At 39.3% G+C, this 15,951-nt stretch overlaps 3 protein-coding genes across 12 annotated transcripts in view; 1 reads left to right on the top strand and 2 right to left on the bottom strand.

Annotated features, from left to right (window-relative positions):
• The window catches only part of LOC115733080 (putative disease resistance RPP13-like protein 1), a 491,263-nt gene that overhangs the window by 270,240 nt on the left and 205,072 nt on the right, over nt 1–15,951 (bottom strand). The gene's annotated exons all lie outside the window — the stretch shown is intronic.
• Nucleotides 697–3,964, top strand: LOC115744907 (pentatricopeptide repeat-containing protein At3g22690). Its single transcript, XM_030680312.2, has one exon. The coding sequence runs from the start codon at nt 932–934 to the stop codon at nt 3,470–3,472; it is 2,541 nt and encodes an 846-aa protein (XP_030536172.1). The 5' UTR covers nt 697–931; the 3' UTR covers nt 3,473–3,964.
• LOC115744877 (DExH-box ATP-dependent RNA helicase DExH16, mitochondrial) lies at nt 4,262–14,650 on the bottom strand. 2 transcript variants are annotated; one of them, XR_007198793.1, is made up of 17 exons: nt 14,328–14,650; nt 12,627–12,798; nt 12,135–12,256; nt 11,522–11,712; nt 11,046–11,186; nt 10,365–10,487; nt 10,180–10,257; nt 9,049–9,217; nt 7,949–8,061; nt 7,727–7,807; nt 6,912–6,977; nt 6,725–6,789; nt 6,409–6,454; nt 6,195–6,311; nt 5,269–5,360; nt 4,945–5,179; nt 4,262–4,615 (listed from the first exon to the last, which is right to left on the bottom strand). XR_007198793.1 is itself a non-coding variant. In XM_030680271.2 (16 exons), exons 1-16 carry the CDS (start codon nt 14,386–14,388, stop codon nt 5,086–5,088), a joined length of 1,731 nt encoding a protein of 576 aa, XP_030536131.1. In that variant the 5' UTR covers nt 14,389–14,650; the 3' UTR covers nt 4,685–5,085. The 2 variants fall into 2 exon arrangements, 1 of the variants encoding a protein (XP_030536131.1); XM_030680271.2 differs by lacking the exon at nt 4,262–4,615 and having other exon boundaries at nt 4,685–5,179.

Below are 15,951 nucleotides of genomic sequence, written 5' to 3'. Positions count from 1 at the left end.
AAAATCCTAAATTTGGTACAGTTATGATAAATTTACCATAAACTATTTTTTAATCATGAAATACCCCAAACTAGTATACATGTGACAAATTTACCCTCCGTTAAATTGAGTCAATATCATGAAAAATTCTAAATTGATAAACATGTAGTAAACAGAGAGTAAAAATCCTAAATCAATATACCCGTCAACCGTCATGTGTCATCCAACTCAGCAATTTGACAGTTAAATTTAACGAAAACTAATAGAGGGTAAATTTATCATAAGTGTACCGATTCGGGGTAAATTTGTCACAAGTTTAGTAGTTTGGGTTTTTTATGGTAAAAAAATAATTTTTGATATATTTATCACATATGTACCAATTTGGGATTTTCCTTGGCATTAATCTTTTTTACTATTATGATTATGACAAGGCCAGTGCATTATTTTTCATTTTGAAATTTTTATTTTAGGACTTCAGTTTGTTCTATCCTATTTGGGAAATAAAATTGTGAATAGACTAAAACAACGAAGAAAAATTATAATATAAACTTCGAAAAATCAAATGCTCGATCAAGAACAAAAAACAAAAAAGGCAGGAAAAATTACTGAGGTTGAATTTTTTTTTTTTTTTTGCAGAATAAAGGTTGAAAATTGAGCTGCTTATATTATATAAGTTCCCGAGGATTCTGATCGTTTTCCTTGTAAAACGAAGTTTTCAGACTCCTCATCGTCCTCGCCGGCCGCAACCCGCCGGCGACAACCCGAACTCGCCTCTCAGTTGCTTGTTCACGTCGCATCGAAGGAGATAAAGGCTGACTCCAGAGAGAGAGAGTGGCGGCGAAGTTCTGCGGCGGGCCAAAGCACAGATCCGACCCAGCAATTTCCAGCCACGGCTCCATGACCTTCAAGTTCGTGTTTTTAGACAGTTTTTAGCCGCTTATGCCAATCGGCCATGGCTCTGTCAAGCCTCGCCGCTCTCTGTTCATCTCCTCCTGTCTCGGGGATCCCGGACTCGCCAACAATCTCTAACCTCAATGGGTTCTCACCCACCACGGACAACGCAGCTGCCCCGAACGCCTTCCTCAGGAGCTACACGATCCTGAACGAAATCAAGCAATTACACTGTCGCGTCGCCAAGAAAGGCCCGACCCACAATAATGAGCTCATTGCTAAGTGCGCCGAAGTGGGCACGCCCGAGAGCTTAGACTACGCGCTCAAAGTGTTTGAAGGGTGGAACGAGGACGAATGCGTCGCTGGGTCTTTGTTCGTGTGCAATTCTTTGATTAGAGCTTGCTCTTCCGCTGGGCTCGGTGATAGAGCTATCTTGGTGTTTGTTCGGATGTTGGAGATGGGCGTGATGCCGGACAAGTATACGTTCCCGTTCCTGTTGAGCGCTTGCACGAGGGTTTCATGGTTTGGTGAAGGGGTTCAAGTTCACGGGGCAATAGTAAAGATGGGATTTGCGGAGGATATTTTTGTGGCGAATACTTTGATTCATTTCCACTTTGAATGTGGGGACGTCATGGATGGCCGCAGGGTGTTCGATGAAATGCCTGAGAAGAATGTCGTTTCCTGGACCAGTTTGATTTGCGGTTACTCCCGGAGGGATTGTCCGAAGGAGGCGGTTTCCTTGTTCTTTGATATGGTGGAGGCCGGTGTGGAGCCCAACGCGGTTACAATGGTGTGCGCAATTTCTGCTTGTGCTAAGTTGCAGGATCTTAAATTGGGAGAACGGGTTCATTCTTATATTGGTGATATAGATATTGAGCCTAATGGTCATATGGTGAGTGCTCTTGTTGACATGTACATGAAATGTGGAGCTTTTGTTACTGCAAAGCGGATTTTTGACAATTGTATCGAGAGGAATTTGGTCTTGTATAACACAATCATGTCGCACCTTGTCAAAAGAGGACTGGCAAGAGAAGCATTAGCTGTCTTGGGTGAAATGCTGGAACAGGGACCACAACCAGATAGGTTAACAATGTTATCCGCTATCTCAGCAAGTGCCACTTTAAATGAACTCTTATTTGGGAAGTGTTGTCATGGTTACATTTTGAGAAATGGATTACAAGAAAAGGACGATAACATTAACAATGCAATGATCGACATGTACATGAAGTGCGGAGAATCAGGACTAGCCTGCACGATTTTCAATTCTATGTCAAATAAAACTGTTGTGTCGTGGAATTCACTACTTGCAGGTTATGTTAGAAATGGCGATGGGAGATCAGTTAGGGATATCTTTGATGAGATGCCTGAAAGAGATCTGGTGTCTTGGAACATCATGATTGGTGCTCTAGTTCAGGAGAGTTTATGCGAGGAAGCAATTAAGTTTTTCCGGATGATGCAGAGGGAGGGAATAAAAGCAGATAGAGTGACAATGGCCAGTGTTGCATCTGCCTGTGGAAATTTAGGTTCGCTAGGTCTTGCAAAGTGGATTTATCATTACACAGAAGAAAATGCTATTGAACGTGATATGCTCCTTGACACAGCCTTGGTAGACATGTTTGGACGGTGTGGTGATCCAAGGATTGCAATGCAAATATTTGAGAAGATGGAGAAAAGGGACGTGTCATCTTGGACTGCAATAATCTGTGCGATGGCCACTGAAGGAAATGGTAAACAAGCGCTAGAGCTGTTCAAGGAGATGCTTTGTCAAGGAGTTGAACCCGATGATGTGACATTTGTTGGACTCCTTACAGCATGCAGCCACAGCGGATTAGTTAAACAAGGCTGCCAACTTTTCCAGTCCATGAAGGAGATATATGGGATTTCACCTCAGGTGGTTCATTATGGGTGCATGGTTGATTTGCTTGGTCGAGCTGGACTGTTGGAGGAAGCACTAGATTTCATAAAGAGCATGCCAATTGAACCCAATGACATCATCTGGGGTTCACTTCTATCTTCATGCCGGACCCACAAGAACGTGGAGATGGCGGCTTATGCTGCCAACAGAATTCCCGACTTAACATCAGATAGGACTGGGATCCCGGTGATTTTGTCAAACATATATGCGTCCGAGGGAAAATGGTCAGAAGTAGCGAAAGTGAGGCTAAAAATGAAAGAGAGAGGGATGCACAAGGTTCCAGGCTCGAGCTCCACAGAGGTAAATGGAACTGTTCACGAATTCTCCTCAGGAGATGAATCTCACCTGGAGATCAGCCGCATCTCCCAGATGCTGGATGAAATTAATTGCAAGCTACGGGATGCAGGCCATGTTCCTGATCTGAGAAATGTGCTGCTTGATGTGGATGAGCACGAGAAGAAGTTTTTGCTGAGTCGGCACAGCGAGAAGCTGGCTATAGCTTATTCACTTATTAGCACAGGTCAGAAGATACCTGTCCAGGTTGTGAAGAATCTGAGGACATGCTCTGATTGCCACACATTTGCCAAACTAGTGTCAAAAGTATATAATCGGGAAATCACCATAAGAGATAATAACCGGTTTCACTTTTTTAAGGAAGGGGTTTGTTCATGCGGTGGTTTTTGGTAGGCTGAGAATGAAAGGTACAATTTTTCAATCTGTAAGGCAATCTTAGAGAATTTGGTCCTGGATAATCGAGTCAGCAAGAATCCTCCAAGTGAATTAGCACAGGATGTGTAAACGGATTGCACTCTCCATGATGAGGAGGATATGGTTTTCGGAAAATTTAAAGGAAGACATGGAGCACTGTGCGAATTCCAGCTTTGATTTGAGATGAGTGGTGTCCTGTTGGACTACCCTAGTAAGCCGATGAAGGGCTACAGTTCTGTGAAGATTTATTCTAATGGTGAAGAGGGTTTGCTCCCTCAACGCCCTTTTCTACAGCTTGTTAAACTTAATGTGACATAAAGAAGGCAGCTTTTAGTTGTGACGATATAAAGGAAACGCGCATAGCCATTGCCAAAATTTGGTATCACTAATCTGCGTTTTCTGTAATTTATTGGCCAGGGTCTAGACATATGCAGAGTCACGGAATTGGTAACAGCTACTATAAATCAATCTGCTTGTTGACAGACCCAACCAACTTCTGGTGGTGCTTGTACCATGCTGTAGTAGTCCGTGGGTAGATATTCTCTTTACTGATATTGCGTCCCTAATTCTCCACCTTTTGACGGTTGTGCGGATCAAAATGCAGATTGAGGGCTAGTTCAGTTAACATCAGTGCTTAGCACTTAGCAGGAGTTCGTTAAACATTTTGCTTTCTTTGATGCTGTCCGTTCTTTCTTCCTATGACTCCTGTTCTGTTGTCTGTAACCCATTACTTGTATTCATGTATTTATTGCCTTGTATCGGACTAATTCTGATGTTAAGTATGGAGATACGTTCACACTAATCAGAATTTAGTTTTGTGCATCTCTTTGTACATGCCAAAACAAGATAATACAGCCTCAAACTTCATTTCACCGACAATATAGTAGTTGAAAAAACTAATTATCTTCCTATCCGTATGTGTTGCGTGCCCCCATCAACAAAGGGCTGTCACTTCGGTCTAATGAGGGTAGTCATTCTGACTTCAAGGCAACAGCTATTTTGTTGGTCCGGCGAAGTATTTTCTTAACACCGATCATTCATGCGCATGTCAGTACCGACAAAGTCACCAGTGACTCCAATGCACGCTCGCCTACACCAATTTGACAGTCGCCCGAGACGCCACTGTGCACACAATGCACAGGCACACAGATGGAATTCTGCGCATGCATAGAATTCAAGGACATTTATCTCACAAGGAATATCGTTGTTAATTCATAAAAACCATTATCAGCAGTAATGTACAATGTAACCAAAACTTACAATTAAGAAATGATATCCACTGGATTGCAAACAGAGTTTGACAAGGAAACAACTATAGAAACAAATTGTTAAGACTGTATGTTATGTCGAGTGTAGTGTAATGTTTGATTGCAATGTGGTCCTAATCTAATCTGTGGGGGTCAGAGATTCCATGGTTTTTTCCATTTTTCTTTGGTCCTTGGCAGGTTTACTTGGTGAAACTCTACCAGGCTGGTGGGATGGGATACAGGCGTCTGACAGGGCACGCCGATCTTTTCCCATTCCACCATCCATCAGGTGTGTATGCCCAAGGCTGGTGCGAAGTGTGGCAATCCAATATAAAGTTTGTCTTCTTACTGGAGTATAGAACTAGAGCTCTTGCGCAATGGCAACTTCTTTCCTCTTGGCATCTGCAACCCATATCTCTCCAGGAACTCCTCAATCAACCTACATTTTGGAGGGGCAATAATGATAAACAAAGTCAAGCCAAAGCCAAAGCCAAAACCATAAGCCACTTGAAGCCCAGGTCTACTTACTGGCTACAGATAGCCTTCTGGGAAGCCGCCACCTCAGAGTCGGGGAATGAATCCTCCATTCGAAAACTCAACCAGACATACAGCTCCAGAACCTATCATTCGTTTCCAAGCAGGAAGATGAAAGCTTTTAGCTAAAAATAGATAGGTTCTAGGCAGGGTCTGTAGCTGCAAATGTCTTTGTTCTTCACGCAGTTCAATTATGCCCACCTTCTTTTGTTTGGTGCTTCCACATAAGCAGTGGGTGGAGTGAAACGTAAATAGCTAATTAGCCGACCTAAAAGCAAATATCCTTGGTTCCATCTTAGAAAAATTAGAGATCCTCAAGTAATTTGTCTTATTTTCTGCTTAGCTCATTTTCTCCAAACATCACAGCAACATCATGTTGTCCTTTCTTAGTCATCTATCGTCAAATTTCTTTATTATCTGATCAGCAAGCCCCTGGAATTGCGTAAGCAAAAGCACTAAGCAGCCGCTGATTATCAACAGCTTATCCCTACAGGCGCAAAATTCTAGAAGAGAATGTTTTTTGACATTAGTTCCAATTTTTTATTAAAATTGATAATTTGGCCACCTAGACCTCCTTTTGGAGTGCCTTGAGCCTCTCTATATGCACCAACTCTGTTGCTCAAGCCTATAAGTCGGTCTTACTGACATTCTAGGATTCATTCCTAATTTATCACCTATAAAAACAAGAACGATAATTAAATTGGTAACCACACATTGACAGTCTCAAATAGGTGTAGTTGCAAGTTCACACTAACAGAATAATCCTATGATGCCTCTATTCTTATTTCAGGCCCTACACAAATTATTTATCTAAAAAAGCTAGAATAGACCCGTTTAATTCAATCTAAAAGAGGTGAAACATCTTAACAAGCAGAAACTCATGTCGTACAACATTCAGATGAGCGAGCGAATATTCTAACCTTGTGAATTGATTCAAGTTCCTTCATTGCTCTATGTGTTTTTGGCACCTGAAGCGTCCCCGGAGTAAATATTTCTCGGAGATGGACAATGCCTCTCTTCGAATAGTTCTGTGCAAACTGGTTCACCAAAGAAGTTCGATGATCTTAGTTCTTTGATTAGGAATAGCCATAAATACTCCCAAAAGATCACCAGGATTTTAACCATTCATCTAACCTGTATAAGACCTTGGGTTGAAATGTCATCGTTCACGTCAACTGGACTGCAAAACACGTGTCCTCATAAATTAGCAACATTGAATTACCACAATCCAATTCACATGCGAATTGCCAAAACATCATGCAAACCAGTTTTTACTGGTAGGTAAATGAAATTTTGCTGAAGTAGGTTTTCACTTTTAATTGTGTGCAATTGTGTGCATGCATACGTGCGTTGGCAAAAAGGGGGAAGAAGCATCTCATTATAGCTAACTCCATTATGACAAAATAGGTCAAAACATGACTAAAAGCAACTTAAATGGTGATAGTATTACCTGAGACAAAAAAGGTACTTCTCACGCAAAGCGACAGGCAATTCATCGACAATAGCGGCTACTTTCTGATTTGTATTGAAACAAGGTTTAAATTAATCATGAGGGGAATCTTAACTGCCTAAAGGAACAAATCTATCCTGCCACACCACCTACTTTCTTATAGATGAAGGAACAAGGGTAAACGTACCAACATATCTTCGCAGTTAGCAATGAAGTAGTTTTCAGATAGCTTGGCATTCTCTAGAAAATGCTCCTGTTGAGGTTGTTTGAAGAAAAAATTAAAAGTCGAAAAGGAACAGAAAAGGAAGCAAATGAAAAGGATGCATACACCATTGATTCATGTTAAAGACAAAACAGAAATGTCACAGGGTGCTGACAGTTTGTCTAATGATTACCTTTTTTCTTTTTGATGCGAGACAGGCTACAACAGGACTAGACAACTGGTACTAATCATGTGTGCCCTGTATCTCGCCACATCTATGTCAATTTGAAGAAAGCTACAACTTGTATCTACCCACTACACAACCAACATAATGAAGGGGTAAAGTAACCTGTTGCTTGGGTAATATTTGCCTGAGGCTCATTGGTACCACTCATCTTTTCCTCCACTCTCTTGATACTTTGATGTCACGCAGTCAAGAGCATAAGAGATGATTCATTTCAACTTGTGAGCTTAATCATTTTATCTTCAACTGAGGAAAAATTCAGGCAATTTCTTTGTTACGATCTACAAGCAGTCCCTGAAGCATTCTATCCTTTCGGCTAGTAATGCATTTCATATTCCTGGTGTGTGTACCAGAACAATCCTAAGTATCGTTATCCATCAACTATCAATGATTTCATTTTATCAGGAAAGGACATTATGATATGTAGCTATAGATTAGGACAGCCCTATGTAAATCACTCAATTCTCTTGCCCTTTGCGGGGGACCATACAGCTAAAATTAGCTACGACTAGCAGGCAGAACATCTAGAATTGAATCTAGTGAAAGATCAACCTACCAATATCTGCCGAAAACCATATTGTGGGTTTAAACGTGAGTACATCAGTAAAAGATCGAAGGTTGGAAATAATCCTGCACACTGCAAAATAGAACATGTGGGATAGTAAGTATGTTATGAATATCCATGAATTTTGGTTGGACTACAATTGGCCTTAAAAACCACTTGAAGCACAGGCACATATGTGTTGTCTTATGATCTCTCCAAGCATGAATAGGTCACCTCTAGAGTAGGCGATGCGGCACTCAGAGCTGCGTGAAGCAAAGGTAAATCCTCTTTGTCTACACAAGTCACTTCACCAACAGGATATTTGGATCCATACCTGCCGGCCCTCCCTATGTTAAAGCCAATTTACAGATGCTTTAATATAAAGCATCATTCCCATAATGTTTCAAGCAATTAATAATCAGTTACAAAATCACATTAGAGTTTGCACAATGATGTACAGACATGACATACGAAGCATGCATTTGACAAACAGCTGTCCCCAGGAGAATATACTACAGTTTGATAGCTTTTACAGTGTTTAAAGAGCACTCTCTTTGTAACCAATTTCACAAGTACACCACATGTAGCGACGTTTAAGCATGAACTGGAGTAAAGGGGAAATAAATACGAGATGGCTTTTGGCGCCCACCCATAAGGCCAAAAATTTCCAAGAACTATTTCCGAAGCCTATTTTCCATGATGGACAACAGTACGGCTAAAAAGAAGCAGCACAAGCAACCTTTTAAACTAACAGTTTGCTACAATATTAGGTTCATCTGGACGTGGTAAGCCTCAGGTTCTAAACTGATCAACAGAAAAACTCCAACTTTCTCATTATAAACTATATGGTGCATATAGCCCCGTCCACAGCATGACTTCGTTGCATAAATCCAATAACATGTTTCTACCTAAGTCATTGAAGCATCAAAATTCCATTAGATCCAAAAACATGTTTATCTTTTGGTACTTCTAATTTGATAAAACCCTCTCATGCAACTAATGTATTTCGATTGAACTGGCAGCTTTGTGCACTGTTGATGAACTTTCTGCTTCTTGGTTCAAAAGAAAACATCTGCGTGGCACAAGCTTTTTCAGTGAACTTATCAAGAATCTACACGTGGCTTCAGGGTTGGGGCATATTTTCCCAGTGAAAATAATGTTCAACCATCACAACCCATCTAAACAGCAACATATCAAGACCTGATCATCGAAAATCGTGTCATGGACTTCATACATGAGAAAAAATTGCATATTTATGGACCCTCAAGTAGATGCAAAGAATACAAGGCTAACAGAGGATGTCTTTATTGTGCCAACATGAAAAACATATGTACCTGCAATTTGCTTGATCTCTGGTACAGTTAGCTCACGAAACTCTATACCATCGAATTTTGTCATCGATGAAAATATGAGCCTGGAAATTTGCAGATTGAGACCCATTCCAATGGCATCACTAGCAACAAGAACATCAAATTCGCTATTTGCATCATTGAACATGGTTGCCTGCAGTCCTAAAGAACATGCATCAGAACATCTTAATTATCCAATGCTTTCAAAACACAAGAATATGCATTCTCTACAAGAGAAAGAGAGGGAGAGATATAAAATCTACAATGCATGGAGGTCTCATCTAGAGCTCTGGCAAAACAAAAAGAAAAGAGAAAATATTTTAATATAGAGAATGGACTAGGAACATGTCATATGAAATACAAAAAGATGTCTTACATAATCATTTGGACCATTCTTATGCAGGTTCTATATCTCTAACAAAACATTAGTTACATTTACTGGCAAAAAAATTTGAGGAACATTCCTCAGGGAATATTAATACAAGGCCTCATTACAGCCATTTCTGACAACACTGCAATTGACGAAGTGCATCAATTGCCAAATGGTGCATTTATTTCATCTTCTTGTTTGCGGCTTTTGGAATGACATGCTCCTAAACCTCGATATGTGAAACCCCCAAAGAGTTTGACTACTAAAAAGTGATAAATTAATTCGACTGATCACGAAATTTGATGAGAGATTTTGTGGTGAGGAAAACTTCACAAAGATTTTGTGGCGAGGAAAACTTCAGATTCACATTAGTTACTCCATAAGAATAGGAAAATGTTGAAGGGTGCCTCTAGGGCACTCGTGAAGAGTCACTAGTTGTGCTTTGAAAACAAAAATATTTCTGTTTGAAGTAGATAACTTGGGTGAAATATATTATTGCTCAATTGCCTAAGTTTGTTGTATGCGTCATTACCATTTTAGTGGTAGTCTTAACTAGCACCCTCAGAGCACTCGTTAACAAGACCCTATCAATAAATATATAGGAATTAGAAAAGCAAAATCGGCATTTCTTTTAACCTGCTCAAGTGGCAAATAAGCCTTTCTTTTCATTGTAATGTTTAATGGACTCTAATTGCCTGGTTGGGCCTCGTCAAAGCAGACAAAAGTTCACAGGAGCAAAATACTACCTGTCTTGTTCGAGTCTGAGGTGGCAATGAACCATAAACAACAGCACAACGATGTTCTCCCACTCTTTCAATTTGCTTCTACATTTTTAAAGGTGGGTTACAAGAATGGATTAATATTTCATTGTAACAAAAATTACAGCCAGATGAACAGGAGGTGAAACATAAAAAGGGAGGAGATTCCAAACCTTCAATTGGAAAATTCCAGGACGGGAAAAGGTGACCATACAATCGCCTTTTCGTATTTCAGAAAAAGATCGCAGAGGAACTTTCAGTGGGACCAGAGGTGAAAGTCTCTCATAATAGTGAATCTAACAGCCAGCAGAAAGCAGAAAAAGCAATTAAGCAATATGCTCAAAGCAGGCCAAAGCAAGAAGACATCAACATATTGGTAGGTACCATATTGTAACAAATGGAGATCTAAGTTTACCAGACATTTATTTGCATAAGAAAATTTTTTGAAAGTAAAAGTCATTGAGATGTTCGATTTCTAGATTCTATACCAAGTACCAGCTAGATGAAGTGGCCAAGGCATCGTTTCCTGAGCATCCAAGGTAATGTGTTTCTTGGGATCATATGGTATTACATCTCTCACAAAAGGATGAAATTCAAAGAGATCTAATGCATAAAATACCATTAAATAGTACACCCAGTTAACTGTACATGGCATTTGTTAGTGAGGGAGTTGAAAGTACAGCAACAGGCCAGTCGGCTTTTCTTGAAGCCATTGACACTGAGAATCAAATGGTACATTCTTCATACTGACTAGAAAATTTCATGTCACTAATACGAAATATCTCTCTTGAGTTGCCATTAAAAGCTATAGCAGAAAAAATCCCATTCAAATATGAAAGAAAAGACATCAGTACCTCAAGATCATCGCCTGTCACTTTCACTATATCTTCAACAAGAGCAACTACCGCTGCATCTCCGCAAAGATGGAGCTCATCAGCAGCAAGTCCCAGTAGCGCTCGTGTAAACGAATATCCCCTCGTCTTACATCCCACCATCTGAAAGTGAATCCCCAAAGTTAGAGTTCTAAACAAAAACCCTACATATCTGTGGATTTGGTATGCCTTTACACTGAGGCAAAAGGTGAAAAGATCGATGGATGTTTGGCGACCACAAATTGCATGATGTTTCCAATGTGTGCTCATATTTGAGCCCTCAATTAGCTCTCTTATGTTACTGATAGCCACAGGTGTGAGACATTAAATTGATTTTATGTACTATCTATTAAGTCAACATTCCACCATGTGCATGATCTATTGCGCTTTTAGTGAATTTACTTCAGCAGTTATGTGTTTCACAGCAAAAATGTCTCATGAACCAGTCAACAACATGCCTGGATTTCATCAATAATGGCACAATGGTAGTCTGACGTAACATCAGCCATCTCAACTGTCATAGACTTGTGCTTTGCACCTTCAACTTCCTCCCTTTCTTGTCCCGTAATCAAATCACAGGGAACTTTTGCTTTATTCATTCTTGTAGCCACTTCCCATGCCAATAACCTCAAGGGACCGCAGTATACACCTGAATTTTGTAAAGTTAATTCAGATAAACAACAAATCTGGGGCAAAATTGCAAGTAATGCATACATATTAATCATGTAAATCGACAAATTCCGTACCTGAGGAGAGGGCTATAAACACATTGCCTACGTAAATCTAAGAATACTAATTGAAAAGCCTCCCTCAACTCCTTGCATGCAAGTCGACTATCACATTTCCAATTCCGACAAAACAAAGTTCACATGCTTTAGACATGTACAGGTTATCCACATGTGAATGCTGGCTGAAAGAGTGAATATTCTTACTATATACAAATTGTGCCAGATTTATTAAACATTCTGAAAGTTAGGCAGGTACCTCGAAAATCTGCCTTTCTATACATGGGTGCGCGATTTGTGATTTTTCCACTAATCAAAGAACTCCGAAACATAAAGAAAAGCTTGCCTGACAAACTCAGCTCCAGTTGCTTCAATGCAGAATGTGTTTTGCCACTGTTAGTAGGACCTACATGGAGAATGACCTTGCGCTTTTTCTTCCGAGCCATGGGGTACCATGTATGAGGACGACTGCAAAATTGCACTTCTTCACAATGATGGAAATTAAAAGATTGCAGATGCATATTGAGGGTTTGAGTTGAATAACAAAGTTGAAGATCAACTTTTCAGCCAACATTGCTTAACATAATATGCATACAAATGGACCAAATACTAGATACATGGGTAAACATAATTTTGCGCAGCCCCAAAAAGCCATATATCAAAAAATGGGTATCCCATTACAAAAGTAGCTTCATCACATACTAAAATATATTCTAGAACAATATGAAGACAGTGATGCATGGCACTGACAAAAAAGAAAGGCAAGATGAAACAAAGCACTTTAAACTGATAAGGAAAAAGAACATGAGGATGAAGAAACAAGCACATGATATCGTACGTTAGGTCCATGAGATCCAACTTGTTGGAAATGCTGCAACGCCCATCTTTTAGGTCTGTGAATTCAAACTTTCTCGTGCCGCTGCAGCTTCCATAGTGCCTTTTCGTTTTTAATACAGCCGTTTCATATCTGCACTTTGATTCCAGCCACAGCCAAAACGACTCCACATGATCTATCAACAGCAACACCATACCAAAAGGTGCAAGGATACAATCAAATCACAGCGCCTCCACAAAGTTTGATGGAAGGACAATGTTTTTTTTGCTAGAAAGGAACACACAGAACAAAATCCATAATGTATGATGTCAACAATTGGTCTCATGTTGTACATTGTTCACATGACCTCATTTAGTGGAAGTTACACTAAAATACCTTGTGATGCATGCGTTTCCATCATATTATCGTAATACGATGGTTATTCATAGTCGTCAACAAGTGATATTGTCAACACAAATTGTTATCTAAAATCATATTGATCCGCAAATATCTACTTGTGAACATGACAATCAGCAATATCCTTTGGTTGCCCGAAACAAGTACGATAGAGACATATACGTCAGTTATATTGAATGACAAAAGTTTCTGGCAATGGAGTTTTGGAAAGAGCAAAGATATAGCCTATACAAGCAAACTAAACTAGCGAAACAGGATATCAGGAATGTCAACATTGACCAAAGTGCCGTATTTTGAAGACCGGTCTACCTGACTATACGATCTACATATATTTTGGTGGACATCCATAAAAATGTGAAATAGGTTAACTCTCTCCCAAGACCAAAAAAAAAAAAAAAAACTTTCGGGAAACAAGATCCTACTTCTCACTATTCACCTCAACTTACAGAAAAGCTAGAAATCAAGCAGAGAAATAACACATCAGACAATTATGACAGATGGCTGAACAACTCAATACCATATAGATAAGGGTTAATACCACGAAAAACCCCAAACCGGTACACCCGTGACAAATTTACCCTAAACTATTTTTTTTAGTCACAAAAAACCCCAAACCGGTACACTTGTGACAAATTTAACTCAAACTATTGTTTTGACAATAAAAAACCCTAAACTGGTACACCAAGAATAAATTTATCCAAATTAAATTTTTTTGCTTACGAAAAATCCCAAAATGGTATAATCGTGACAAATTTACCTTCGTTAAATTGGGTTAATACCACAAAAAATCCCAAATTGAAACACCATGACAAATAGAGGGTGGAACCCCTAAAATGGTACATCTATGAACTGCCACGTGCTATCTAACTTAGCAATTTAATGGTTAAATTTAACGAAAACTAACGGAAGGTAAATTTGTCACCGTTGTACCAGTTTAGGATAAATTTATCACTGGTGTACTAGTTTGGGATTTTTCATGGTCAAAAAATAGTTTGGAGTAAATTTGTCATTAATGTATCAATTTAAGATTTTCTGTATTATTAATCCTGTAGAAAAAATAGAACCTCACTACTCCAAAAAAAAATAAAAATAAATAGTCCCTTGGTTGAAGCCTCCTACCTCAACAGATTCTAAGATCAGCTAAACAAAACCAGAAAATCCAAGAAAACATAGAACAAGAAAAGAAAAAGAAAGAGGGCGAGAAAGGAAAGGCATTTTAGTCTGAGCTTACAATCCCCTAATCAATGAAGCAACAGCAGAAATACCCAACAATGAAGAATCGGGTAGAATTCGAGTTCAAGGTCAGACCTTTGAGAATGGAAGTGACACCCAAAGCCGAGACTCTCCGCTGGAGTAACAGAGCAGCCATTAAAGGTCGTCGGAATCGCCGTTGGTGGCGATATAAATCGTGGGCCTGCGAGTTCAGTTTATTTCACAGACGAGAGACATCAGGGCAGCGAAACTCGTGTCGCCGATTCTTGAGGTATGACCGTGATTCCAGAGTTGGAGAAGTAAGAAGCGAAAGACGAAGACGCGCGCTCTAAGCTCCCCGAACTTAGCGTCTACCCAAGCATGTGGGAGTTCGTCGGAGGATCGGCGGATTTAGCGTAAATAATGAATCCTTCGAAAATGTCCCAACTTTTTTTATTTATATAAGGGAAAATTTTAAATAAAATCCAAGTGTTTTCATCTTTTTAAATAAGGACCTTAATCTTATTTCAAATATATGATATCTTATTATCTCAAATAAGGATCTAAAGTGGATATTCTTTTAAATAAGGGCCTAACCATATCAATCTCAAAAAAATACCGGACTCACCAGTTGATTAGGGACATTTTCATAATTTTTTATTTTACTTTTCTATTTTTCAAAAATTTTGAAAAACCTAAAATTGTAAAATTATATATATATAATAAAAAAAAAACATACAAGCGGGAGGGAGCTGCCCCCTGCTCGTGGCTGTTGTCCCAACGCCGGTAGGGCGGGGACGAGGGTTGTCGTGGTCATCAATGCCTCGGTGAGGGTTGGCAATCAAAGGCTAAGCCCTCTCCTAGATCCGAGCGAAGGTCGCCGGCCCTCGCCAAGTCTAGGGGTAGGCCACAGCCCTCGGCAAGAGTTGGGCGAGTGTTGCTGCCCTCAGCCGAAGGTAGCAGCTTCAGCTTATTTGGATAACAATTTATGTTCGGGGTTTACATATACTTCTATTTGCTATTATAATGGAAATTGGGAAGGATTTTTTTATGGAAAAGCATCAATACTGTTTCCTACTCACACGAGCCCATATCCTTGCTTTTAGATCAATCTCTAGTTCTAATCTTCCTTCCCAATCTAATATTATAGTACCGATATAGATCAAAATTCTATTATGCTCCAATTCTAACCGATAATCGATATCGGGACTTTGCGATATTTGATTGATCACAAATTTGTATATTCCATTTACTATAGAAGTTCCTAAGGAATTCATTCAAGGAATGTTTCCAATAAAAAGAGTTTGCTCTTGCATATATCCCTACTGGTTTTCCAAATTAATCACGCAGATACATATAATCCAAAAGAATATGTGAATGATTCATATACGTAATATCTTTCTTTTATCAAAGGTTCTATCAATTGATATGTTTCCACAAATAATTGAAATTCAATTTCTTGATCTGTATTTTCAATTTTTGGAAATTTATAAAGTTCTTCTGTTAAGCCCCGATCAAGAAATCTACAAAATCCTTCAAATTTATATCTAATTAAAATCTGGTATTGTGGATATTCCCTCATTTTCATCCCCGAGCATTTTGAATTTCTCTTTTCTAAAAAAATTCCATTATGGACCCATTCTTCATCAAATCTTAAGGATTTATTGAGCAATGATGGAATTTCTATTTTGTTTACATAATCACAAGAAATTTTACCCACCCCATATATGAATGTATTAAA

This window comes from Rhodamnia argentea, chromosome 6 (genome assembly GCF_020921035.1).
Source record: "Rhodamnia argentea isolate NSW1041297 chromosome 6, ASM2092103v1, whole genome shotgun sequence".
Taxonomy (NCBI): Eukaryota; Viridiplantae; Streptophyta; class Magnoliopsida; order Myrtales; family Myrtaceae; genus Rhodamnia; species Rhodamnia argentea.
The sequence above is the reverse complement of the archived record's forward strand: the minus strand, read 5'-3'. Positions and strand labels throughout refer to the sequence as shown.

Coding starts and splice junctions, on each gene's coding strand:
- LOC115744907 (XM_030680312.2), top strand. CDS start 932: ATGGCTCTGTCAAGCCTCGCCGCTCTCTGTTCATCTCCTCCTGTCTCG.
- LOC115744877 (XM_030680271.2), bottom strand. CDS start 14,388: ATGGCTGCTCTGTTACTCCAGCGGAGAGTCTCGGCTTTGGGTGTCACT. Junction 10,258..10,364: donor CTGGAATTTTCCAATTGAAG/GTTTGGAATCTC, acceptor TTAAAAATGTAG/AAGCAAATTGAAAGAGTGGG. Junction 9,218..10,179: donor CTCAGACTCGAACAAGACAG/GTAGTATTTTGC, acceptor TTAGGACTGCAG/GCAACCATGTTCAATGATGC.